The sequence below is a fragment of the Coenobita brevimanus genome, chromosome 65, assembly GCF_032717465.1.
Source record: "Coenobita brevimanus isolate Jiangsu-jjx chromosome 65, ASM3271746v2, whole genome shotgun sequence".
Classification (NCBI taxonomy): Eukaryota; Metazoa; Arthropoda; class Malacostraca; order Decapoda; family Coenobitidae; genus Coenobita; species Coenobita brevimanus.
In genome coordinates, this window is record NC_137018.1 from 8,650,415 (window position 1) to 8,678,170 (window position 27,756).

A 27,756-nucleotide genomic window follows, 5' to 3' on the forward strand; every position below is an offset into this window, starting at 1 on the left:
TACTATAAGCTAATAAAAACACAGAAAACTGATGAGTAAAAGTACAAAAATGCAATGAGAATAAATAATGTTCAAGAGTAAAACTTACCTTCATGTAATATCTCATCATCCTAGTGCAAAATTTTGCAAACACCTTCCTCAAGTTAAGCTCATGGCTAGATGCAGAATTTCATGAGCCTTCTTGTGGTCACTTCATAATTTTGATACACCCAATAGTAGTCAAATAAATTGCAAAAAACTCTAAATAAACTCACGAGTCAGTGTTATCAGAGCAAAGGAGGGGAGGGACACTGTGGGAGGGATTGAGGGAATGAGGGGGGGGTGGGGAGGGTATGGTGGAGGGACAGGAGGGGGAAGAAGCGAGGCTGTGGGCAGGATTATCACCCTTCTGTCAAGAGGCCGATGGGTGCTTTTACCATACATTTACTCGAGGCTTGTGGTCTGTTGGATGTGTGGTAGCCACTCGGAAACACAACTCCCGGTGACTGGGCAACTTTGCACATTACGTAGAAAGGCAGATGGCTGCTGTCACCGAACATGTACTCGTGGCTTGTGGTCTGTGTTCAATGCGTGGTGGCAGTTGGAAAAGACTTAGCTCATGGTCGCACGACCTTAGACATTCAGTGGGGATGAGTACAGACGTTTTTGACACCCACTGTGGGTTACAGTTGTACTATTCGAGTGCTAGAGGTTTGTTGGGAGTGATCAGACCAGAGGGAGGGGGAGGCCGAGGATGAGATGGAGGGATGGGGTGGAGAGGTATATGAGAGAGGGGGGTGCGAGTTGAGAGCAGGGCAGTGAAATGGCGGAGGACAGGGCAACTTGGAGGCGATTTGTTTGTGGCCACCCCAAACGGGATTGAGGCGTCTGGCAATAGATAGATAGATAGATAGATAGATTAGACCAGTGGACGACTTTAACCATTCAGTATAAGGGCGAACGGACATTTTAGCTCTGGTTGTGGGTTATGGCCTATTTCCGCTCACGGCTCGAGCTCAGCTGCCATGATACTGAATGTTTGAACACGTCAGCTGGCTGGCCAAAGTTCTTGGGGACTTTTACATCTGGATAATAGCAAGTAAATTCGGATAATGGTCTGAATACTGCATGTCCGGATAAATGAGGGATTACCGTATATGCAAAATGACATGAATATACAGTAGTCATATAAATACAGTACAATAATAATCAACTAGGATAAAGCATGGTAAGGCATAAGGCTGTCAGTGTGCATGAAGGAATAATGTAATCCAAAAAATGAATAACAAAAGTGATTTTATTTCATAATATGAATGACAAACAATGTTCATGGGCAATATTACCTCATTCACGATAAAAGAAAATGGTAAACATCGTTATCAATTTTACCAAAACTTGTCCACCTAGGCAAAACAGAATTATCTAAGTTAAGTTTACAGCCCCTACAGCAGTGACAGTGGTGGGAGGCAGTGGAGGTGGGCGCAAGAAGTCTTCTCTGTCTAATCCTGCCTGCACTTGAGGTGCCGGGTTGTTACCTTATCATGTTCTCTGAAAAAGTAATGGCTTACATTACTTCAAGAAACCATACATATATCACATTCAAGGACTGGTAAATTAAATCGATTAACCATTTTATTTTTACCAGTTCAATTATTAAGTTCCATCCATCCATCCATCATCCAGTAAATTAACTAACTAAAAGCTATGTATTTTAATACAGTAAAATGGGTTGCTGGAACTAGTGGAAAACCTCTAACATTATTAGTTTTTTCATTCATTCATCATCTAATCCTATAATGCCCCATGAGGTGCATAGGAGCCCGGGGCTAGGCAAGTTGGTCCTGACATTTAAGTTGAGAGTGACCATCCTCACCCATCCCCGAGTGGCATTACGTGAGCAATGAACCCCAATCACCCCTTGGATATAAACCTGTACAGGCTCAATCTAAACTTACATAATGTGGACAACAGCTCCCCAACCAGACAGAGCATCACGGTCAAAGGCGTTGACAAGGGACTGGCTGATGCACTCAAACAGGTCTTCAGGTTCCATGTCCTCACGCCATGTGGTTTCACACATACCTGCAACACATACATTACATTACTGTCTTACTGCTTACTGTAATTTTAGTGATTTCTGTCCTGCATATGTCCCAGATGGGCCTGCAATACCTATGACATACCCGCAAAACTGAAATATCAAACTGAGCTAATGTACTATATAAATTCACACATACAGTAATGTGATAAAATATTAACCATGAGAACTCCAGCTGTCCTCTCTCTGATATTTCAGTTTCCTTATCTTGATTTAAACCATAAAGTTCACTGCATTCAACAATATACCCACAATGTATGGTATCTCATGTTTTTATGAACTATTTTCCTAACAAAACTTGTCTGCTGCAAAGGAAGTCTAGTACACTTTACCAAACTAATTATAATTTGGTAATTTTGTGCCAAAAATCTTTTTTTTTTTACTGTCATTAGCAGGAGAGTGAAAGATAAAAATGGTAGATTACTAGTGGAGAAGGGAGAAAAAGTGAGCAAATGGAGAGAACACTTTATGGAATTGTTGAACACAGAGGATGGAAGCAATGCGAGTATAAGTGGCTGGGGAATGGCTGGGAGAAGGAGGAAGGTGAGAAGACAGGAAGAAATCAGTAGGATAGAAGTTGTGGAAGCAATGAAGAAAGTTAAATCGGGGAAAGCCCCAGGAATTGATGGAGTGTGTGGTGAAATGCTGAAGCATGGGGGAGAGATAGTAGTAGAATGGATGTGGAAGATGTGCAGATTGGCCTGGGAGGAAGGTAGAGTCCCGGAGGATTGGAAGTCAGGTATAATTATTCCCTTGTACAGTACAAAGGAAATGGTGAAAAAGAAGTGTGTGGTAATCATAGCGGCATTTGTCTTCTTAGTATAATAGGAAAAGTGTATGGTAGGATACTTATTGACAGAGTCAGAGAAAGAACAGAGAAATTAGTTGGAGAAGAACAGGGAGGCTTTAGGATGGGAAAAGGTTGTGTAGATCAGATATTCATTCTTAGATCTTTAGTGGAAAAGTTTCTAGAGAAGGGAAAGAAGTTGTATGCGGCTTTCATGGATTTGGAGAAAGCATACGGCAGGGTGGATAGACAAGGATTGTGGAAAGTGTTAAGAATATATGGAGTAGCTGGGAAGTTGTTGAATGCTGTGAAGAGTATGTACGATGGTGCGAAGGCTGCAGTGTGCGTGGATGGTGAACTAAGTGAATTTTTCTCTTTGAAAGTTGGGTTGAAACAGGGATGTGTCATGTCTCCATGGTTGTTCAATCTGTACATGGATGGGATAATAAAAGAGGTACAAGGTAGGGTAGTGGATGTTGGAGTGGCCCTGGTGAGAGAGGATAGTGTTTGGAAACTCCCTGTACTGTTGTTTGCAGATGATACTGTGTTGTTGAGTGAAGACGAAGGGGAGCTGCAAGGCTTGGTGGATGAGTTTGGGAGAGTGTGTAAGAAACGGAATCTAAAGGTGAATGTAGGGAAGAGTAAAGTGATGGTCTTTGAGAGAGGTGAAGTCAGTGAATGTACAGCGAGATTGGATGGTGAGGAATTGGAAAATGTGAGTACGTTTAAGTACTTGGGTAGTTTGATGAGTAAGGATGGAGGTTTGGAGGGTGAAGTGCTTGAAAGGGTACAGTAGGGAAGAAAGGTTGCTGGTTCTTTGAAAGCAGTGATATGAAACAGGGAAGTGAGCATGGAAGTGAAAAAGTTATTACATGACAGTACAGTATTGTGATACCAACTCTAACGTTTGGAAATGAAGCTTGGACGTTGTTGGAAGGACACAAGTCAAGAGTGAGAACAGTGGAAATGAGTTATTTAAGAGGAGCCTGTGGAGTCACATGGAGAGACAGGCTGACAAATGAGGATATAAAGAGCGTTGTGGTGTGGATGTGGATGTGATAGGAAGCGTTATGAGGAACACACTGAGGTGGTTTGGCCATGTGGAGAGGATGGAGGGTGAAAGACTGACGAAGAGAGTGTATGTGAGTGAGGTGGAGGCCGAGGATGAGATGGAGGGATGGGGTGGAGAGGTATATGAGAGAGGGGGGTGTGAGCTGGGAGCAGGGCAGTGAAATGGCGGGGGACAGGGTGACTTGGAGGCGATTTGTTTGTGGCCACCCCAAAAGGGATTGAGGCGTCTGGCAATAGATAGATAGAGACAGACCTTAAAAAACATTTTTCTGTTTTCATGAGGTGGAACTTTCATCACCATCCAGACCTATTTCCCACCTTAGGATGGGTGAGGGAGATATTTAACAACTACAGTACAGTACTGCACACCAAGACACAGACAACATCAGTGGTGAAGGGAACCTATGGGACAACCCCAAAGGGGCAAATGCTTACCTGCAGTCAACATATCTGATTGATTAGATGGACTGGGGCTGAGAAACAACAAAAACAACAGTACTGCGCTTTGCAGACCCTGGTATTACAAGTTGTACAAAATAAAAAATTCCATCCTTTTTGCACACAGCACAAGGCCATACTCCTTGTTCCGTGATAATACTTTCCTCGCTCCTACTGATTATGACCTTTGTTTTTTGGTATTAACTTGTCCCTTTGCTTCCATCCTATCCCTCCACCTTTCAAAACATCACACTAGCCTCCTCCATGTTTTTGGCAACTAAACCTGCAGCAAATAATAGCTCCCACGGCAGCCCACTTCTGAATAATCTCAACACTGCTTCAAAGGTCAAGGTGAACACCAATGAACTTAGCACTAAACCCTCATGCAAGCAACCACAGACCATGGTTTGTTCACCTCTCAACTTTATGCATGTGATTAGGGCCCTTCTTACAGTTTTATCACCAATATGACATTTCATTTATAAAAGCATAGCTTTCACATAGCTCATTTTACTCCCTTTCAGCAGTATCAAATGCCTTCTCCAAATCTATGAAAAGACAATACAGCTTTCTATTCTATCTACAGTATTTATCTTAGTGTGGTCAGACAATGATTAATGCACCACTTATGCCTCTACTGGGCATAAAACCAAAATATTTTAGACTCAATTTCTTTCTCAGCATGCTCTCTATGATCCTATCCATAACCTATCTACTGTATATATGTCAGCCCCATCACCGTAATGGGCCAGCTGTTACACTCTTAATTTTTTAAAGGAGACGAAGAAAGGTTTTATGCACAATTCAAAAGTGGTATGTCTCACATCCCTTTATCTAGCCCACTATTCTGTTGCCTGAAACAAACAAAACACTCTCCCTTAACAGCGAATAGCTGTATTTCCAAACACTCATACAGGCTTACCACTTCCAATCAAACAGTGTACCTGTACTAAAATGCATGACTAACAACAAAAACAACTACAAATCTGACAAATGCCATGGATGCTTTAAAGATATGACACGATCCATACCATAGAGGGACTCTGAACATGTGCCTGAAACCACAAAGTCAGCAGGTATTGTGGCACAGCCAATGAGGTCAATGGAACAGATGTAGGGCTGGCGAGTCACTGGGTCCAGCCCAGCGATGACTGGCTCAACGAAGTAGGGACCAAATCTCCGCTCATACAACAGGTTCTGCACCATCGCCATCAACGTCTGGGGCTTTAGCCTTCGTCCTTCCCTGCAAACATAATTACTAATTCTAATACTTGCAGGGTTAATCCATATACAGTACCTGGATAATGGACATCTTACTTATAACAGCGTGAAACTATTTTTGAAAGTACAATATACATGTGGAAAAATGCTGCCCACCATCATGCATACTTTGCCATGAATTATGTGGTACCGGTAGGTGGGGGCACTCACCATCCACTCACTCAATGTAGTGCTGCTCTCGGGTGTCTGCCCTGTCTGCTCCTCCATCCTTCTTTCCTTCCATCTTCTTCTATCTTTCTTTCCTTCATTCTTTCCTTGTCCTTCTGCCTACGGGTGACTTTACACTCCCTCTTCTGTCTTTCATTCCTTCATTCTTGCCTCTTCCTTCTGCCTATGGGTGACTCTACACTGAGTGACATGCCAAATGGTTTCCGGTACACCAGGAAACTATTTACTACACTGGGTGGTAACTATATAACCAAATTTTGGCACCTGGTGGTTTAATGGGTAATTATTGTGCTCCAATTGGATTGAGCTGGTGAAGGTTTATATCCAAGGGGTGGTTGGGTTTATTGCTCACATATTGCCACTCAGGGATGAGTGATGTTGGTCACTCTCATCTTAAATGTCAGGACCAACTGCCTAGCCCCAGGCTCCTACGCTCCTCATGGGACAATGTAGGATTCGATGATGGATGGATTATTTTTGGCTCAGTGTAACTCTAAAAATGCAATGTGAAACTATTTTTTATAATTATCATTAATCAACAACAAAGTGGGGAAAAAAAAGAAAATTGTCAGCATGGAATGACTGTGTGATCTTCTTTGCATTCTGAAGGGCCAAAGTTTCTAGCCCCAAGTCAGTCAGCTCATAACAAAGATTGGTCACAAAGCCCTTAAAAACTCACAGCACTAAACACAAAAACATGAATTTTACTGCTCCCTCATCTCTATCTATCTATCTATCTATTGCCAGATGCCTCAATCCCGTTTGGGGTGGCCACAAACAAATAGCCTCCAAGTCGCCCTGTCCCCCGCCATTTCACTGCCCTGCTCCCAACTCACACCCCCCTCTCTCATATACCTTTCCACCCCATCCCTCCATCTCATCCTCGGCCTCCCCCTCCCTCTTCCCCCCTCCACCTCACTCACATACACTCTCTTCGTCAGTCTTTCACCCTCCATCCTCTCCACATGGCCAAACCACCTCAGTGTGTTCCTCATAATGCTTCCTATCACATCCACATCCACACCACAACGCTCCTTTATATCCTCATTCGTCAGCCTGTCGCTCCACGTGACTCCACAGGCTCCTCTTAAATAACTCATTTCCACTGCTCTCACTCTTGACTTGTGTCCTTCCAACAATGTCCAAGCTTCACTTCCGTACGTTAGAGTTGGTATCACAATACTGTCATGTAGTAACCTTTTCACTTCCATGCTCACTTCCCTGTTTCTTATCACTGCTTTCAAGGAACCAGCAACCTTTCTTCCCTGCTGTACCCTTTCAAGCACTTCACCCTCCAAACCTCCATCCTTACTCATCACACTACCCAAATACTTAAACGTACTCACATTTTCCAATTCCTCACCATCTAACCTCGCTGTACATTCACTAACTTCACCTCTCTCAAAGACCATCACTTTACTCTTCCCTACATTCACCTTTAGGTTCCGTTTCTTACACTCTCTCTCAAACTCATCCACCAAGCCTTGCAGCTCCCCTTCGTCTTCACTCAACAACACAGTATCATCTGCAAACAACAGTACAGGGAGTTTCCAAACACTATCCTCTCTCACCAGGGCCACTCCAACATCCACTACCCTACCTTGTACCTCTTTTATTACCCCATCCATGTACAGATTGAACAACCATGGAGACATGACACATCCATGTTTCAACCCAACTTTCAAAGAGAAAAATTCCTCATCACTACCATATTTAATTTTTTATCACCCTCCAACAAAGAGACCATCCACATCATTAAGCACACCTGATATATTTTACTTTACTGTCCAAATGCTACTCTCGTTTGCATAAAGCTTCCACATCACGTGCCACTTCATCCAACAATTTTACTTTTTCCTTGGGAATAAATGTTTTTCTTGTGTTCTCAACACTTCCAGGTGCTTAGGCATTGTAACTAAAGTTAGTTTGGAACCAGGTGCTCAGAGTTCTGATATGATATAAAGAGCGAGGAAATAAATAAATGCTTCTATACACACAATGATAGTCAACACAACTACTGAGGCAGGCAGCGGTTGGTAAGGGACGTGGATCACATAGGTTGGGTTGGGTGGTCAAGGAACCCTAGCAGTGACCGATAAAAGCAAGACACAAGGGTTGTAAACAAACACAGCCATCTGGAAATCCAATACCTAAGTGCACCCACCTCTCAATCAGTTTCTCCTGAGCAACTGAGTAATATTAACGTTTTATTGAGTATGTTAGAAATTAAATGCTCGTGTTACTGTAACCTTGTTGCTTCCCTCTGCCTTACATGGCAACTCTACTGTACTACTACCATAGCCAACAGCTTACTCCCAAAGGGGTTGGCCATTAACCTGTACCACGCTGGGCAAAAAGGAAAACTGATACCTCCATGGGCTGGAGGATTTTTTTGGGGGGAGGGAGGGGAGAGGGGGGGTTAAATGGGCTTGACACATCAATATAAGATCCCTGGCACTAATAAAAATAACCACTAAAGCCAGAAATTTGGTTGAATCAAGTCAGGTTGGTGCCCCTCTACCTGTGAAATCGTCAAGGTTCCTGAGAGAGCAGCACAGCTGTGAGCTTGTGAACCGATATTGGATTTTTTTTTTCTGGCTAAATGGGCTTAATACATCAATATAAGATCCCTGGCACTGATAAAAATAATCACCAAAGCCAGAAAGTTGGTTGAATCGAGTCAGGTTGGTGCCACTCTGCCCGTGAAATCTTCGAGGTTACTAAGAAAGCTGAGCGTCTGTGAGTTTGTGAACCGATTTTGGATTTTTTTTTTAGGGCAAATGGGCTTAATACATCAATATGAGATCCCTGGCACTAATAAAAGTAATCACCAAAGTCAGAAAGTAGACTGAATCGAGTCAGGTTGGTGCCACTCGACCTCTAAATCTTCAAGGTTGCTAAGACAGCAGAGCAGCTGTGGGCCTGTGAAGACTCACTCGCCTCCTGCGCTCCTAAATCAATGTTGAGGCATAGTGGAGAAATGTCTGAAGCTAGCAAGATATGTTATTGCCTACCAGTATACTTCAACTGCTTGCAATGACTTCTCAATGCTACAGGATGTATAGCTATGTCACTGGTGCTTTGAAGGGGATGTACATCTATGCTGGTAGCATGGTATGGGTTAACAAACAGAACTGACTCCATGTTGCCATGTTCTCCACCATCAAACAGTCCTCTTCCCACATCATTCTCATTCATGCAGCCCTCCACTTCATCCTTCCACCTCATCCTCAGGCTCCCTCCCTCCTCTCTCTGTCTCCACACACCCAATTACCATATCCATCCACCTTCTTCTTGGCCTTACATGCCTCCTCACACCTTCAAACTCACACACAACCATGTCTCCACCTTATCAGTATTCATTCCCACCAGACAACCATATCATCTAAACACAGTCTTTTCTACTCCATTATCTACAAACTTTCTTATTCCACATCACTTTGCAAATTATACTGTTCCTAATCTTACCACTCTATGCACTCCCGGCTCATAGTCCTCAACAGTTCCATTTCCATTGTCCTTGCTTTTGATTATTTATACACATAAATGCCATGGCAACCTCATACCTGTCTGACAAAGTGGGCATTAACACACCTTCAAGCAGTCCCCTTGCAGCTTCCATATTCACATCTCTGTTTTGTATTAAGGATTTTACAGCACCCAATCACCACCTTCCTCCCCTGTGCCACTCTACTCTCCACTTCTTTTGCACATTTACCTCTCTTTTCTATCACTGTACAGAGGTAATTAAACTCTTTCACGATTTTCAGTTTCTTTATTCACCAGGCCAACACAATTTGTTGCCTTCTGTTTCAATTATCATATTTTTTTCTTACTTGTAATTACTTTCAAACCATGCCACTCACAGACTTTCACAAACACTGAACCATTCTACAAAGCAACACAGTAAATGTATCTCACACAAGAGATTACAATTAACTCTTTCAGCTCAAGGTCATCTTTAATATTCATTCCTGTTATCTCTAAACAATTTTATTCAACTTTTGGGGACACTTTTCAAAAAGGAGGGGTTCAATACTGTTTTCATTAACCCTGTCACCATTAGGCTGATTGTCTCAGCTAACAGCTACTGCTCTCTTTGTAATACTCAGTACAAAGTCCTAGTTTCGTCAAGCATGTGTTACAAAATATTACAACTCTTTTCATACAACTGGTACTGTAAATTTGAGGAAATAGGAAAATCAACTTTTAAAAGGCATTCTCTTTGTACTGTAATATACTGTTAACTTAAAAAAAAAAAAAAAAAAAAATGTGGTGCTATACTGGTGAAGAATACAGTACTTACTCCTTCACACACCTTGAGTGCCTGATTACAACTTTTAAATCTGCTTGATGAAAAAAGAAAGAAAGAACAAACATTTCTTACCTCATTTCATACATCTTGATGCGGAACTTAAGTCTCTGATACACTGTTTGTGTGTCTGTGACCAGACCTGGCAAACCAATGTACAGCTGAGGTCCCAGCTCAAACACTCGCTGGAATGAGGTATAAAATGCTTAAGGTATTATCATAAATTAGCAACTACAATGAGTAATAAGAGAAACGAACACAACTGTCTACACTAGAGCAATGCAGATGGTACCATTTCTTGCTTGAGAGAGAGAGAGAGAGAGAAATGTCACAAAACTTTGAAGGTAACTACCTGGAAAGAGATAATTCTAATAATTTTTTTTCAGAGGGATTTAAGGTCTGTCCCAATCATACTTTGGCTTACAAGAACACTGCTGAAATTAGTCTACCAAACCAAAACTGGGATGGAAGGATAACTGTAGACTTTTCCACAAAGTTAGCACTCTCAAACTACCAAAATGTCCAACTCCCTTTTTTCTACAATTAGAACCTGACTGGATTTTGCTGAAAGTAGCCTAAAGGACTGAAGAACTTGCAAAATTTTACTGGAATTAGTCTCCAGGACAATATTGTGGCTACTCTTTTACCTAATGGCACCAGATCAGATTGGATATTCACTAAAAATTGATCCCAGCTCCATCGTTGTGTGAAGACATACAACCTTATCTACTATGTTTGAATTACATTATATTATAATGCAATGCACACATTGCTGACTGCATCATATGATGTCATCAAGATTAAGAATCCAACAAAATTTAAATTAAAAAATCTTGTCTGATTTCATAATCTTCACAAGGCCTTAACTCATTAACCCTTTGAGACTCCGATGACACGATTCTGAGTCATCAAAAAACCCAACCGTTGAGAATCTGATGACTCAAATTCGAGTCATACGAAACAATACACTCAACCCTCGGCTATCACGGGTTCCGCTATAGCGTATCTCGCTATGACGCCTATATAAAAAACTACCCAAATACTTTTATCACGCACTAAATGCCTGCTATCACGCACCACAAATGTTCGAAAATTTCAAAAAGGCCAGGCTCCAATGCTCCATCCAGCCAACAAAAGCTTCACTCCGTGATTGGTCGTGTGACATCAGCGCCAGCTGAGCACTGATTGGCCGCCCGACCGAGTCTCCTGCCCGCCAAACCATTCAAGTGCGCACCCTCAGACCGTGAACAGTGATAGCGAGAACAATAACCTTTTTTATGATATGACCATGGCCAACGTACCCCCTCCCCGTCCCCCTACCATCACCCAACATAATGCAGCGGCACCTGGCAGGGAAATAAAGAAGAGGAAGAACCTATGTTATGCAGATAAACTGGAAATGTGAAACTTATAGAGAATGGTGAGACCAAGCGAAGTGTGGGGAAGAAACATAACATCAAAGAATCAACTGTGAGGGGTATTTATAAGAATCGTGATCACATCATAAAACCTGCTCATTTTTAGACTATTATATATTAATATGTGGTACAAAAAAAGGTATCTTAGGGGTAAATATTGAGGTCATGGCACCAATTAAAATTATTACCATAAGTTCTTCAATTCGGCTATCACGGTTTCGGCTATAACGCAGCCATAGCGGGACCAATTGGGAGTGATAGCCGAGGGTTGAGTGTATTTTCTTTCTGCTTGTTTTTCATCTCCTATCCGGCCTTGTTCCACATACACTATTCTGTTTATCCTTTTCCAACTGTTTGTTTTTACTGTGATAGTACACCAGATAGATATGCATAATAAATAGCTTCTCACCATGAATAATATTGGTATTACCAGCACGGATATTTGCTTGTGTGACAGAGAATTTTCGCTTTTCTCTGTGAAAACTAACAAAAAATTGCCAAAGCCTATACATCAATAGAAAGGGAATTTACATTAGACTGGCAAGGTGCTATCAAAATTCAGGTAAGGCTAATACTTTATTTTTTACAAATATTTTTCTATGGAAGGGTGTGGGATTTTTCCTTTTCGGCTAACCTCTACTCGTAGTATTGGCCTTTTAGATATCGTATTTGCTTTTTTCAACCATACTACGATAAAGAGCAACTATTCAGCTTTAAAACAGTACCAAATTCATCAGTCTACCATAAAAAGTTAGTGTACAGTGGCCAATTAAGTACAAAAATTGTTCCGCAACAGTGCACTTTATGTGTGCCAGGCTGAATCTGGCACAGACACAATTGGCGGAGGGCTGAAAATCTCAAAGGGTTAACTGTCAGCCACAGATCATGTTGATAAGCATGCAGTTGTCACCCACAGCTGAGGCTGTAAGATCTTTCAAGGTCCTCACTAATGTGATTCAGCAAATAATTCCATATGCAATAATATCCAGGCTGATGAAATGAAAAATGACTAAAGTAGGTGGTGTTGCTGCTGAGCAACCCCAGTCTGTCTGGCCAAGCAGACTTGTGAACTACAGGCAGGCAACACCATTGCAGGGCCATCCAGTGCAGCAAATAGATGTTCCCTTGGCAATGACAGCATCTTGCCAAGGCAAGGCACAGGGAAAAGAGTATCGGTTTGGTTTCTGGGTGGATGCCGCACTTGTTTCTCTCCACGCATTCAGCAGGGGCACCATGGCAGGCTCCACTTCACTTAATTTGATTACATGGGTACCATCCAGCACTGTAAATGGTTTCATGAAACCATTAGGCTTGTCACTCAGTGCAATGCCACCTGAAGTGGGAAGAGTAATGAAATTTTACAGGAAGGAAAGGGAGAAATAGGAAGAGAGGAGGGCATACACAGGCACTGAATGAGATGAGGGAAGTAAACAGTACTACACCAAGAGAGCTGATGATGGTTGCCATCACCTACCACCTGACCATGGTAGTAAACGTCAATAGTTTGGACAAATTTTCAGTTCAGGAAATCCAAACACCCACACTTGCCAAATACGCAATGTGTGAGTAAAGTACCATATATCATCAGCTATACCTTGGAACAAGTATAAAAGTACTAGATTGATACAGGAGTTTCAGGGCCCTACCCTAATATGGAACTTAGCTAAAGTCTAATTTCTGAAAAATGTTAGTGTGTGACAGATGGAAGCTGCCACTCCTACAGATGCTCATGCATCTAAAGAGTTAAGAGTGATGTATCTCAAAATCAATCCACACCACATGAATAATTTCAGGATAGGTACAAGCATATACACAGTATCAAAGTTACAGACAACTGCTCCATACCTCAAAATCAGTTGCAATTGTCTGGCCTTGGACACCAAATCGAAGGTCAGTAGCTATCGCTACACAGTTCTTGCCCTTCATAGCAACTACACACCCTCCATTGTAGTGTAAGATACTCTGAAAAAAAAAATCACATCAATGATCCTAAAACAATGAGAACGTACAAAAGCAGAATTTGTAAAAACATTATACAGTGTAATGGGACATACAATCTCCCAAACACCATCCAATCCCTCAGTATCCTGGCTCTGTTTCACACCACATACAGTATCAGATAATGTTAAATTACAGGGCACTGATAAAACTGCAACACCACATCTCAGGTGTACTGAACCTGTGGCTCATGCCAGCAGGGTCAACTGACAATATTATTACAGTTTTGGACAGTCACACCCTTTGGTTTAGTCTGTTTAGTTTGGCTAATACACGGGCAGATTAATTTTTTTTTTAATGCGAAAAAGAAGGAACCAAAGGCCATGAGCCCGCAATAAGAGTTCCCTCCAAGAGAAAAACAAAATACAAGAAAGAGCCAAATTCAAGATCCATTCATTTCGAGATGCCTGGACACACTGCGTTTGAAAGACTGGAGATCATAGGCAGCAGGAAATACAGACAGAGGGAGACAGTTTCAGGGTTGACCTGTTGCATAAGTGAAGGACTGGGAGTAACGGTTAACTCTTGCATTAGAGAGTTGGACAGAAAAGGGATGAGAGTTTGCTGCTAGACAGATGCTACGCACCCGTCGTAGAGGTGGAGGAATGCATGCAGACAGTTATTTTGTATTTACACCCAACTCACTGACAAGAAATGGGCTAACTCACCTCATACTTTACGCAATTCTAAGCCTGTTTTCTTCTATGGCACTTCCGTCATAAATCAACTGTTGATGAGTTATGCATTTATATTGCTATTATTTTGAATGGGAGAGAACAAACTTTCCCTTGCAGTGGTTGGACAAAATGCATGTGTTGCACATGATTCAGCCAATCACAAAGTAGGATTTCAAACGCCCCACGCTAGGGTCCACAGGATTTGAGAGTCAGTTCATCTTCAGCCATGAACTGTGAAGGCTGCAAAATTAATTACTTCAGGAGCTGTAATCTGGTAGGTAAAGGCATTACTGTATTTCGTATTTACATCCGGTTAGGTTATACGAGGTTTGGTTAATGTCGGGGGGGTCTGGGGGGTGAAGCCCCCTAGTTAGGAAGCACGGCCAGGGCTGGGGGGTCTGGGGGGCGAAGCCCCCAATTACGAACTCCCTAAGAAGCTTAAAATTATATTTTTCTGAAGAATCTTAGTGTTTTTCATCTGAATTTGATGCCAGTTTCAGTCGGAAGTCACTCGTTTTTGCGTGGTTTCCCCACCCAAAACCCTGCTTTCCCACAGGTCCCCCATTATTCTTGGGGGGGGGGAACTGCAAAAAAAAAAAAATCAATAAATAAATAAATAAAAGTGATCTCTGACAGAAATGATTATCAGATTCAAATGAAAAACACTAAAATCCTTCACAAAAATATAATTTTAAGCTTCTTTTGGAGTTGGGTGTAAATACGAAAATTTACTGATTAATTACCCCTAACCTAACGTAACCTAATTGTTGGTAAAGCAAATGGGGACACGGATAACATGAAAATAAGATTAACAGAGAAACAAAGTAAACATAATTTTTGCCAATAAAATTAATACAATAATTAAAGAAAAATGAAGCAGAAAAAGTAAATGCAAGAAGTTAGGTAGATCTGAGTAAGTCTTTTCTATTATGCCTGTGAAAAACAAAGGGTGAGGCACAAGGAACATAATGATAACAAGGGAAAAAACTCAACAGGGAACAATTGTTTGTCAAAAAAATACAAAAACACAGAAAACAAACTGGAGGAATACAAACTGAATTGGAAGGGTATTTCAGCTGCTTACAGTAAAACACACATTTAAACTACAGTACAGGTAATAAATATCCAAATGAAGGCTTCAGGTCACTCTGGCCCCTGGTTTTACCGGCCCTAGTCACTCCAGCCTCTCACCCTAGTCACACTGGCTCCCTTTTCCTAACAGAAATCCACTTGTTACAGTCGTGTTTGGAACAGTGCCACTAGTAAATATTATTACCTAACCTAATAATAATACAGCCTCATTTATAAATCCATCTTGGGTGACTTAGGTGGGAGGCTGGAGTGACTTGGACCTAAGTGACTTCTTTCCCAAATGAAGAGGACAATTTACCATGCTTTTACCTCACAACTTCGAGTTCAAGCCTTTTTAAGAAAAAAATGTAGTTATACTCACTGGGGCCCTTTAATAATGCCATATTATTGGAAAGCATGCATAAATACAAAACTATTTCCAGTACTGACATACAGGCTAACTTAGACACTTACGGAAAGCCTTTCAACTACTGGATGGCCTAAGGTTTGCTAATATGGCCACACAACAAAGATCACCGAGAATGGAACCCTACAATGCAAACAATATTGTCAATAACATATACTTGTCATCCAGGGGCAAAAGGTTTGAGATGTATTTTAAAGTAGACCCAAGTTAACTTTACACTGATGTTCACTACACCCACTCAACGCCACAGTAGACGCTTTTACGAAGACGAAAGTATCCTACACAAGTTACATCAGTCCTGCAGTATTGAATAATTTACTAATTGTTAGTCTGTCAGGTATAAGAGAGAAAATAACAGCAGTAACATACCATTTTGATGAGGAGCAAATCCCAAACCGCTCTGTCACCTCGACGAAAATGATTTTATATACGACTCTTGTAATAGAATTGACAATGTAGAATTTTTTAAATTACCCTCATCTAAAATAAATTTGTAAACAGAATCCCAAGGTACTTTTGAAAGGGTAGGCAAAAGCAATGATTTATTTACAAGCTGCAGTATTTAGGACAAAGAATATCCACTGCATAAGATGGAATTAATCCCAAAACAAGCCTCCCCGGTGGTGGAAGAAACTTCGACTTATTTTATTTGGATTTATTAATACGAGTGCCTTCAAGCATAAAAAAGATCAACTTTGAAAAAAAGGAGTATTAGGTGCTTACTGATAATTTACATATTGCGTGAAAAACAGGCGGGCACAGAAAACATACATGCTTTGGCAGTCATCCATAAAAGTAAAAAAAAAGTACACTATATCTTTAAGCTATCCTGTGTAATATCAGATGATTAAGCCCCAGCACACCTACAAGAAAATAAATTAAGGCAATTAGCCGCCAGGGTTCAGTGCGGGCAGCTGGCGTCTCTCACGCCCATCCACATCCCACTCTATGGGTTCAAGGTTCATAATCTCATAGTCGCGAAGCTCATAGGTCCCTATCTTGGGGTTTCCTTCATTATTAAATTTTGAAAATGCCCAGTTCCGTCCTATCAGGTTCAGGTTCCATGGCTGCTGTAGTTCTGTGACTTTTTGTGTTTGGATATGTTAATATGAAATGTTTAATATCTTGTATCTCAGCACCACATAACTTACACTCTGTTTTCCCGTTTGTCTGTCTATTTCTGTCTTTCAGTTGTAATGTGTTTGTTCTTGCTTTAAATAATGTCACTGATGATGGGTAGATGTCATAGATTGTTTCTTCCTTTATATCTCCCTTCCTTTCCCTGTACATATACAAACTTGTCTTACTTGCCATGTCTTCTTTGCATTTTTCTGTATCCAGTTTTCTTGTCCTTTCCATAATCTGCTTCTTTGTTACTTCGTCAATGCTGGTTATATTAAGTTCTTCCATATGTTTCCTAGCTGTTTTTATCCATTCATGGTTTCCTTTTTCCTGTTGTTAGCAGGTCATTTTTTCCATCTTTAATGTGCTTCATGTGATTCAGTTTTTCTTTCATTATTCTTGTCCTTGTCCAACCACTGCAGGGGAAAGTTGGTTCTCTCCCATTCAAAATAATAATATAAATGCATAACTCATCAACAGTTGATTTACGACGGAAGTTCCATAGATGAAAAAAGGCTTAGAATTGCGTAAAGTATAAAGTGAGTTAGCCCATCTCTTGTCAGTGAGTTGGGTGTAAATACGAAATAATATCAATTAATCTGCTCTTGTATTAGCCAAACTAAACAGACTTAACCAAAGGGTGTGACTGTCCAAAACTGTAATAATATTGTCAGTTGACCCTGCTGGCATGAGCCACAGGTTCAGTACACCTGAGATGTGTTGCAGTTTTATCAGTGCCCTACAGTTTAACATTTACTTAGGATTTCAGGGGCAGTGTCCAACTGTTTTTTTTAAATAACGTCTCAACAAAGCGTCGGACAAGGATTTAACTTTGGCAGTGCATGTTTGAGACCCCGACCTAATTTGTAAAATTATGCTTTTGTACCAAATGTGTATGATTAAGGCATTTATAAAAGTAAATGTAGGGTAAACTTAGCTAAAATCGTCAGAGGCATGTAGCGAGGCTAGCTTCGGTCACGATACAAGCCCCGCCCACAATTCGGAACGTGACGTCGGTGTGACGTAGTAGTAATCACCGACGCAAGTGGCATTTCTATCTTTCTAACCCCCCCCCACATACTGTACTTTCTCTCTCTCTCTCTCTCTCTCTCTCACACACACACACACACACACACACACACACACACACACACCGAAGTAATATTTCACCCCTACTATACATTCAGTATGGTCCTTATATGAGAAGAATGTTTGCGAAATCTATCTACGCTCGCCATCGCTGAAGTTTCGGTTTGGTAACGTCTCGCCTGTCGACGGCCGCCACATCACCTTGCCCAGCGGTGCCGGCTCAGGCAGTGATTACTACTCTTCAGAAGTGAATAAGTCATATTGACGTCACAATATGTGTAAGAGGGCGATGCATATACTATGTACTAATAGGGAGTCTGGAGGGATGTACAGTCACGATAAAAATCAGCCGCAGCTCAGAAATATGAGTAACCCTGAGGCATTGAATCTGAAGCAGCTTACATAAAGACAGAACTGCCACTTGCGTCGGTGAATACTACTACGTCACACCGACGTCACGTTCCGAATTGTGGGCGGGGCTTGTATCGTGACCGAAGCTAGCCTCGCTACATGCCTCTGACGATTTTAGCTAAGTTTACCCTACATTTACTCTTATAAATGCCTTAATCATACACATTTGGTACAAAAGCATAATTTTACAAATTAGGTCGGGGTCTCAAACATGCACTGCCAAAGTTAAATCCTTGTCCGACGCTTTGTTGAGACGTTATTAAAAAAAAACAGTTGGACACTGCCCCTGAAATCCTTAGTAACTGTATATGATGTGAAATAGAGCCAGGATACTGAGGGACTGGGTGGTGTTTGGGAGAGTGTATGTCCCATTACACTGGATAATGTTTTTACAAATTCTTCTTTTGTACATTCTCATTGTTTTAGGATCATTGATGTGATTTTTTTTTTTTTTCAGAGTATCTTACACTACAATGGAGGGTGTGTAGTTGCTATGAAGGGCAAGAACTGTGTCGCGATAGCTACTGACCTTCGATTTGGTGTCCAAGGCCAGACAATTGCAACTGATTTTGAGGTATGGAGCAGTTGTCTGTAACTTTGATACTGTGTATATGCTTGTACCTATCCTGAAATTATTCATGCGGTGTGGATTGATTTTAATATACATCACTCTTAACTTTTTAGATGCATGAGCATCTGTAGGCCTAAGTGGCACCTTCCATCTGTCACTCACTAACAGTTTTGCTAGTTTTGTCAATACTACTCTTTATTTCTCATATCTGCCCTTATTCCTGTCAGACCCTCCCCCAGAATTCCTCCATTAGTTTTTGTTTTCGTTTCCCACAGCGTCATCATATTATGCTTTCCTTGACCACCTTTACTGCTATTCTACGTTCCTCATGCATTTATATTCCACATAATCACAAATCTAGTAATATTAATTCCGAAAATAGGCACTTACTTATCATTCATTCGTAACGTTACTGATGAGGGTGTGATAGTGAAATAGTCTGGCAGTATTGTGGGTCATTTATTATATTTAGTGACATAAAATCCTAATATATTTATATACACTTGAAGCTAATATCAAAGATCCTCGATAAACTGTTTACCTATGTGGAAAATACAGGTGTACAGTCGTTAGTGATAGTACCCGCTGACCTAACTCCTAACCAGGCGGAAAGGTAGTTGTAGATAATGTTTTCACACCGAACAGTGGCGTATTGCTGGCAGTTTGAACCCTTTCCACACTGCACTTCAATCAGTATAAATGCAAACTGTTCCTCGTACGGTCCGACAAAGATTCAAACTACTACCTTATCTCCCTCACTAAGAATGTTTTTTTTTTTTTTCGAATACTTTTTGTTTTTTGTTTTTTTGTCAATTTCGCTCAACTTGGGAAGGATTTGTAGTAGTGATGGGGTTCATGAGGGTCATCTCTAACTCATCCAGTTCAAAAAGATTCTCCTAAACTGGATGAAATAGAAGAAGAGAAGAAGAGGAAGAAGAAGAGGAGGAGGAAGAAGAAGAAGAAGAAGAAGAAGAAGAAGAGGAGGAGAAGGAGGAGGAAGAAGAAATCCTCTGGCAGAAGGGGCTAGCACTGAACAGGCCTTCGGTGTAAATCCCTGTCTACATCTCACCTCCAGCCTGGGATAAAATGAGAGGGTCAACATACACTACGACGCACGACCAGCCAGCCAAATTTAAAAATCCGTTCGCCTCTCCCGTCTCTCTCACTAATGGATTCACGGATGCTTGAGTGAGATGCAGGTACAAAGTTGCACATTATCACCCAAAGATGACTGATAATTATGCACCTCAGTCACTATGTCTCATTCAAGCATCTATGAATTCAACAGTGTGAATGAGGAAGAGGCGAGCGAACTTCAGCAATTGACTGTACATCAGAGAATCAGATGGTGGATGAAATAATGTATATATATCGTATCGTGAGAAAAAAGCTAATATATATAATCCTACTGTCTCTCTACAAATACAACCACCACAAACTAGGGTAGATTTACAAAGGTTGGGTATCACAGGTTGGCTAAACAGATTTCTCCTTAGGGTAGTGGCACACCTCTGACGCCAAACCCCTTCAGTACAATGTCGTCTCTTGTGGTCTAATTTAGCCTCAGACGATTTTATTTAAGTTAGGAAAGACTTTTATTTTAATCTTCCCAGCTCTAGACGATTTTGTTTGTTAGGAAAGACTTTTACATTCTAGTTTTCCTCGCTCTAGATTTTATGCAAGACTATTCGTAAAGGTGTTAGTGGACGACATAGGTAACGTCTTCAGGTGGAAAGCTCTCCCCTCTGATCTGAATAAAAATATCTGGTGTTTAGAAAAAAGGAAACAAACGTCACCATACTGAAGAGGTGTACACAAACTTGCTTTCAATATCTGATGTAGCGAAGATATTAACCAGGAAGGAAAAAGGAACAGAGTGTAAAGAATCTTCTGGTATCTTTAGTTCCTGGAGAAGAAAAAGCATAGCAGTGACGAGAGAGAAATGAATGAGGGTGATTTTGTGGACCTCAACCCTGTGCCTGGATTCACAAAAAAATTTACGACCCACTTCCTCTCCTGAGATATAATTTTCCAGGAAGAACGAGGCATGGAAAGATTCAGTAATGTCCTTCCTGTCCTTCCTAGAAATAATAATAACTCCGATAATTCTCTTCGCGTAACCATTATCTGTTTTTGCAGGAAAGACAACAAAAGTCAGATGGAATATTCTACATCCCTCTAGTCTTTCACGCCAAAACAAAGCTGGTCGTAACTCTGTGAATCAGCCTCCAGAATCACAGCGCAGGAGGGAGATTCACGAACAAACTTACGATCAAAATCCTGTCGTAACTTAAGAAATATTTATGCAGGAGGAGAAAAAAACGAGGAGATAACTTCCACTACTATCAGGCATTCTTTTTTAGCTTCTGAGTGACCCCTGTTTCGCTGTTGACGTCCTCCGTGTTTCGCTGCTTCCGTCCTCCATGTTTCACTGTTGTCGTTCTCCATGTTTCGCTGCTTCCGTCTTCCATGTTTCACTGTTTTCGTCCTCCATGTTTCACTGTTGACGTCCTCCATGTTTCACTGTTGACGTCCTCCATGTTTCACTGTTGTCGTCCTCCATGTTTCACTGTTGTCGTCCTCCATGTTTCACTGTTGTCGTCCTCCATGTTTCACTGTTGTCGTCCTCCATGTTTCACTGTTATCGTCCTCCATGTTTCACTGTTGACGTCTTCCATGTTTCACTGTTGTCGTCTTCCATGTTTCACTGTTGTCGTCTTCCATGTTTCACTGTTGTCGTCTTCCATGTTTCACTGTTGTCGTCTTCCATGTTTCACTGTTGTCGTCCTCCATGTTTCACTGTTGTCGTCTTCCATGTTTCACTGTTGTCGTCTTCCATGTTTCACTGTTGTCGTCTTCCATGTTTCACTGTTGTCGTCCTCCATGTTTCACTGTTGTCGTCCTCCATGTTTCACTGTTGTCGTCCTCCATGTTTCACTGTTGTCGTCCATGTTTCACTGTTTACGTCTTCCATGTTTCACTGTTGTCGTCTTCCATGTTTCACTGTTGACGTCTTCCATGTTTCACTGTTGTCGTCCTCCATGTTTCACTGTTGACGTCTTCCATGTTTCACTGTTGTCGTCCTCCATGTTTCACTGTTGTCGTCTTCCATGTTTTACTGTTGACGTCTTCCATGTTTCACTGTTGACGTCTTCCATGTTTCACTGTTGTCGTCCTCCATGTTTCACTGTTGTCGTCCTCCATGTTTCACTGTTGTCGTCCTCCATGTTTCACTGTTGTCGTCTTCCATGTTTCACTGTTGTCGTCCTCCATGTTTCACTGTTGTCGTCTTCCATGTTTCACTGTTGTCGTCTTCCATGTTTTACTGTTTACGTCTTCCATGTTTTACTGTTTACGTCTTCCATGTTTCACTGTTGACGTCTTCCATGTTTCACTGTTGTCGTCTTCCATGTTTCACTGTTTTCGTCCTCCGTGTTTCATTCTTAACACCAGACGGTTTTTATTTAGCCTAGAAGAGAGCAAGTTAGTAGTGAAGGGTTTAGGATCAAGCTTTAAAACATTTTCTGCAATGGGTTTTCCTTAAGCTGAAGTTAATCGTCTGAAGGTGGTAAGAAGGGAAGTGGAAAACCGTCTTCTTTAACTCCTTCAATACCACAGCGTCATTTTTCATTCTCTTCTTGCTATTCCTAGACGATTTCATTCAGCCAAGGGTGGATTTTTTTCGAACAAAGAATTACAGCCTTCGTGACCTCCTTTCTACACTGGGGCTCATTTAAACTGAATGAAATCGTCTGCTAGCATCACCAGACTAGAATGGGGTATCATCGTGCTGAAGGGGTTAACTACAGCTATCCTTGTCTCTGTAGGAAGTACTATATTGTACATTAAGTGTGTGACGCCATCTGTTATCAGCAGGAAGTAATATTTTGTACATTAGTGACTATAAAAGTGCATAATTATCACCAAAAGGGCACTGGTATTACACAGGGTGGCGTGATGAAGGTGGTATTTCGTGGTGTGGTGTGATGAAGGTGGTATTACACAGGAATATTACATGGGGGTGGTGTAATGGTGGTGGGTATGGTAGGGGTATGTGTGGGAGTGAAGAGTGTGTGGTGAATGAGGTCAATTGAGTTGGGTGTGAGAGTAGGGAAAGAGAAATGGTGTGGTGGTGGTGTGTTGTGATGAAGATGGGTGAGATGGTAGTGGTTGTGGTGATGTGGATGGGTGCGGTGGTGATGGTGGCTGTGGTAATGGTAGTTGTGGTGACGGCGGTGCAGTGTAATCGCGGAGATGGTTTGTGTGATGGCGATTGTGGTAGTGTGTTGACAGAGAAGGGATAGTGTGTGTGTGTGTGTGTGTGTGTGTGTGTGTGTGTGTGTGTGTGTGTGTGTGTGTGTGTGTGTGTGTGTGTGTGTGTGTGTGTGTGTGTGTGTGTGTGTGTGTGTGTGTGTGTGTGTGTGTGTGTGTGTGTGTGTGTGTGTGTGTGTGGGGTTGCTGTGGTGAAGTGTGTCAGTGGGGATGAATTGGTGGTGGTGGTGGCGGTGGTGGTTGGGGTGATGGGTCTGGTGGCCAAGGTGTGTGGTTATGGTTGTGATGGTGGTTGTGGTAGTGTGTGGAAATGGGGATGGTTTAGATGGTGTGCGTGTGGCAGTGGTGCAGACTGGTTTGGTGGACTGTGGAGTAGAAATGAGTGTGGTGGTGTATGTGAGTGTGGTGGTGGTGGTGGTAGTGGTGGGGTGGGGTTGGGGGTGAATGTGTTGGTGGTAGTGGTGGTCGTGGAGTGTGGTGGGGGTGAGTGTGGTGGTGGTGGGAGAGGGAGTGTGGTGGCGATGAGTATGGTGGTGGTGAAGAGAATAGGGGTCTCTACAAAACTTTACTATATACACATGTGTTTCTCGTCTACCGGCTGCCTAGAAATTCATCATAAATAAAAACTTTTCGGTGAGTTTGAAGCGTGGATGACTGTGAGCAAAAAAACTGATCTTGAGCTGTAGAAGAGAACCGTGTGGAGTAATCTGATATGAAACCTACCACTAAAAACAAACTCTGTAACCCTTTCACTGCCATGGTCGTCATCTTGAGTATTTTTGCCTGCATAATTCCCGACGATTTTTGCCTAAACAGAGAAAAATCCCACGCAGTCAGAGGGTTAATAACAATCTCTATATTATCAGGAGTAAAAAAGGGTCTGTGCTGCAGGGAAATGATGTGAAAGCTGTTTAAACCTGGGGGGAAAATATGCAATATGTAAATGACGTGTTCTGCAATTGGGTAAGATTGTCAATAACGATAAATTACACCTACACTGTTATAAAGTGATCAGACTGAGAGCATAACAAAGATGCAACAAGATTATAACAATCTTGAACTCTGGATGGTGATTCTTTTAACACTTGGCAATGCTACTTGATAAATATGGTAAGCTATACACAAGACATCGCTTAAATCGATTTGCGGCCTTACAATTCGTTCAGTAAAAGATAATGCTACGTATAATGCATAAAAGGATTCGCTTGGCTAGGTATACTACAGTTTTTCACCTTAATTTGACCCAGAATCGCGTCCTTCCGCAGCTTATTTCTCGTAGCTCAGCGGCAGACAAAAGACGATGCTACGGCTGTCCGTCCTTTCTTGGGCACTTCTTCATGACTAGCGCCATAGGTCAGTTTAAGGTGAAAAGAGCTTAATATATTCTAAAAATCTAAACTACCCAAAAAGGCTCTGGAAAATCTGAGCGAGAAGTCCCTTGTGCCCCTGTCTGCGCGTGTCCCTTCTGCTGGATGCTGAAGGCTCCTCGTCTTGGTCCTCGCTCATAGAATCTGGTCTGGACTCCACTGGCGGGGCGAGTTTGTCTTTCATGTCCTCAGCGTTTGGGATGACGGTCGCAGCAGCCATTTCCTCTCCCATCTGTGCCATGTCTGTGCCTTTTTCTTCGTGGGTTTCATCGCCTTCCTTGGCTTCATCTTCGTCTTCCTTTCCTTCCTCGCCTGCCATCCCCTTATCATTCTCATTCTCACTTGTCATTTCCTTACCTTCATCTACATTCTCGCTTGTCATTTCCTTATCTTCACCCTCACTCATGCCCACCATTCCCTTATCATCTTCATTCTCGCCTGCCATTCCTTCATCTTCATCTTCATTAATTTTTGGGTTGTTTTCCACAAACGACTGGTTTTCGAAGTCCTGAGATTTTGGTTCATGCTGACTTTCGCTGCCTTTTGATTCTTCATTTTCGGTCACCGGCATTGGATCTGAGGTTTCTGCGTGAGGGGCTCCAGCTTCTTCCATATTAGACTCCTCATTCGTGTCTTTATCTTCGTCTTCATTCATTTCTGGGTTGTCTTCATGAGTGGGCTGATCTTTGAGGTTCTCGAATTTCGGTTCAAGGCGACCTCCACTCTCTTCTGCTGTTTCTTCCGCCGGATTACTCTCAGGCACTGGATCTGCGGCTTCATCAGTAAGGGGTTCTTCTTCCATACCAAGCTTCTCGTTTGCTGTCTCAGTGTTTCCAGGATCTATCAGCACTGGGTTAACTGTGGACTCAATTTCTGCAGCAGGTTGTTCTGAGGGTCCATGGCTGATTGCAGGACTGTGGAGAGCTGTTTCTCCATCTGCTGTCATACCATCAACGGATTCTTGTTCTGTAACCTGCACGGCCGCATCTAAGTCACCGCTTTCTTCGGAAGCCACTGCAGGCTCTGGCATAACCATTTCACCATCTTTGGCATCCGGAGAAGGGGTGGAACTAGCAACAACCCCCTCTTCCGTGTTTTTGTTCTTGTCTACGGGCACTGTGGTATCATCAGCTGTGGGACCCTCTTCAGGCACCACAGCTGGTTCTGGCATCACCATTTCTTTATCTTTAGCGTCTGGATAAGGGATGGTACTGGTGACATCTTTCATGAACATGTCTTCGTCAGTCTGATGAGGGGGATCATGTGTTACAGGGAACATTATTGGCGATTCTGGCGTCGATTTGTTTACATCAGCTGACGAGTGATCCTTCCCTGCCATGTCCCTGTTTCCTTCACCAACTGTACCAGCATCAAGTCCACCGGGTGACTCGTCCGCGTTTTCAAACCGAGGACTTCGACCTTGTTCTGCATCTGGGAAGTTGATGGGCAGCTGTCCCTCTTGCCCAGCTGCATCTATCGACGATACCTCCTGCCCTTTTTCATCTTGAGGGTTTTCTACTTCAGTACGTGTTTCTTCGGCTTCATCTACAGTTTCTTCGTCTTCAGGCATACTTATTTTGACTTCGGGCACAGCATCTTCATCTTGGGGCGCTGCTGCTTTGTAGTTTGGTACAATATTTTCTGCTGGATCTTTTGCTTCAGTAGCCTGTGTTTTACTTTCCTCCGGCTCCGTATCAGCTACAAATATTAGTCCAGATCCAACAGTAATAACAATTTTATCCTCCTCTATTTTGGCCACCTCTGTTGGCTCTTTAGTTTTCTCCCTTCCTTGACTTTCCCCGTCCTGAACCTTGCTGTCACCAGTATCCGTAGGCAGATAAGTACGTGTGTTTGCATCATCCTTATTGATCACTTGCTCCCTCAGAGTGACTAGTGATACCTCTGCGCTCGGTGTCTGTTCAGCTTGAGCTTTTGCAACAGTAGGGTTAGGAAGAACAGATTCACTGGGTTCAGGCTTGACTGTTACCCCACTTTGAGGTTTCTTCTCAGTCTGGTTTCTGGTACGCTTGGGTTTGTCTCCTGATGCCGCTTTCCGTTTTTGGTCATCCACAGTGGATTTCTTAAAGTCGGTAATGGTGTGCATAATACTCTCAATTTCATCTAGATTCAAACCTCCCCTCCTCATCCCCGTGTCATCAGAAGCCGGGTGTGTGTCGTGGGGTTCGGAGTCTTCTCTTGAGCTGGCAGGGTTGTTAAGCATCTCAGCCAACCTCTTTATCCTCATATGTTTCGGGTGTGGGTAGCGGGCATCCACGGCGTCACCCACTGCTTCGCCCGTGTCCTGTGGAGGGTGAGGCCGCTGCTTCCGTGAGGGGTGGTCGCGTCTGTGGGGTGTCTGGTGGCCTCTGCGCCCTTTTTTCGGGAACTTGTGATGCTTGGGAGACGCAGAGTCCTGTGGGGGGCACACCGCATGCTGCCAACCTTCCTGTTGGGCAAGAAGAGAGTTAGCAATGAGTCAGACAATAACTTACAGTATTTCTCCTCTAATAATTTTTTTCTAAGAACTAGACTGATTCCGGGGGCTAGAATGGTGAGTGAATGAGTGTGTGACCTGGATCATTGGGTATGTTGCTGATTAGTTCTCCCACTATCATCTTTTTCCCTTGCCTTCTGGACCCTACATCACCCCATCAGTGGGTGGCAGTAAGAGGCAGGTTGATGATGACGATGATGATGATGATGTTGATGACAAGACATGCACTTTTCTTTTCCTGTCCATCCTGCATCAACGAATCTCACGTACGACGAAAATTATTCTACTTTTATGAATCAAAGTCCGCGCTCATACCAGAAGGGATAAAGCCTGATTCCAAATAAAAAGTATATTAAAAAAAGATAAGTCAGTCTGGCTAAACACCCTTCGTACAATCACATTCAGGGTGCTGTTAAACTTTCCTTCCATCTCACATACATTTATTCCATACATCCATGATCCAGACAGCTTCCAGGTTGTGTTAGTTGCTACTGTCCTTCCCCTTGATGTTTTCTTCACACACACACACACACACACACACACACACACACACACACACACACACACACACACACACACACACACACACACACACACACACACACACACACACACACACACACACACACACACATCACCCTTCCCCTTGACAATATTTTCTTGCACACACACACACACACACACACACACACACACACACACACA

At 42.3% G+C, this 27,756-nt stretch overlaps 2 protein-coding genes across 2 annotated transcripts in view; both read right to left on the reverse strand.

Moving 5' to 3' along the window:
* Positions 1-1,108: 1,108 nt before the first annotated feature.
* On the reverse strand, positions 1,109-16,137 carry Prosbeta3 (proteasome subunit beta type-3). The gene is made up of 6 exons (XM_080276428.1): positions 16,095-16,137; positions 13,398-13,514; positions 10,210-10,319; positions 5,405-5,616; positions 1,935-2,061; positions 1,109-1,527 (listed from the first exon to the last, which is right to left on the reverse strand). The coding sequence occupies exons 1-6, from the start codon at positions 16,095-16,097 to the stop codon at positions 1,479-1,481; spliced, it is 618 nt and encodes a 205-aa protein (XP_080132554.1). The 5' UTR covers positions 16,098-16,137; the 3' UTR covers positions 1,109-1,478.
* Positions 16,138-23,936: 7,799 nt separating this feature from the next.
* The window catches only part of LOC145404891 (uncharacterized), a 52,558-nt gene continuing 48,738 nt past the window's right edge, over positions 23,937-27,756 (reverse strand). The window contains exons 7-9 of the mRNA XM_080276392.1: positions 24,980-27,003; positions 24,900-24,949; positions 23,937-24,869 (exon numbers count right to left, since the gene is read on the reverse strand). Coding sequence (XP_080132518.1) covers positions 24,589-24,869; positions 24,900-24,949; positions 24,980-27,003 — 2,355 coding nt within the window. The 3' untranslated portion in view covers positions 23,937-24,588. The remainder of the gene's footprint in view (positions 24,870-24,899; positions 24,950-24,979; positions 27,004-27,756) is intronic.

Excerpts from the sequence above, each read along its gene's own strand:
- Prosbeta3 (XM_080276428.1), bottom strand. Across the intron at positions 10,320-13,397 it reads CAATTGCAACTGATTTTGAG|CGAGTGTTTGAGCTGGGACC; the intron begins GTATGGAGCAGT and ends ACCTCATTCCAG. Across the intron at positions 1,528-1,934 it reads GGAGCTGTTGTCCACATTAT|AGAACATGATAAGGTAACAA; the intron begins GTAAGTTTAGAT and ends TTACTTTTTCAG.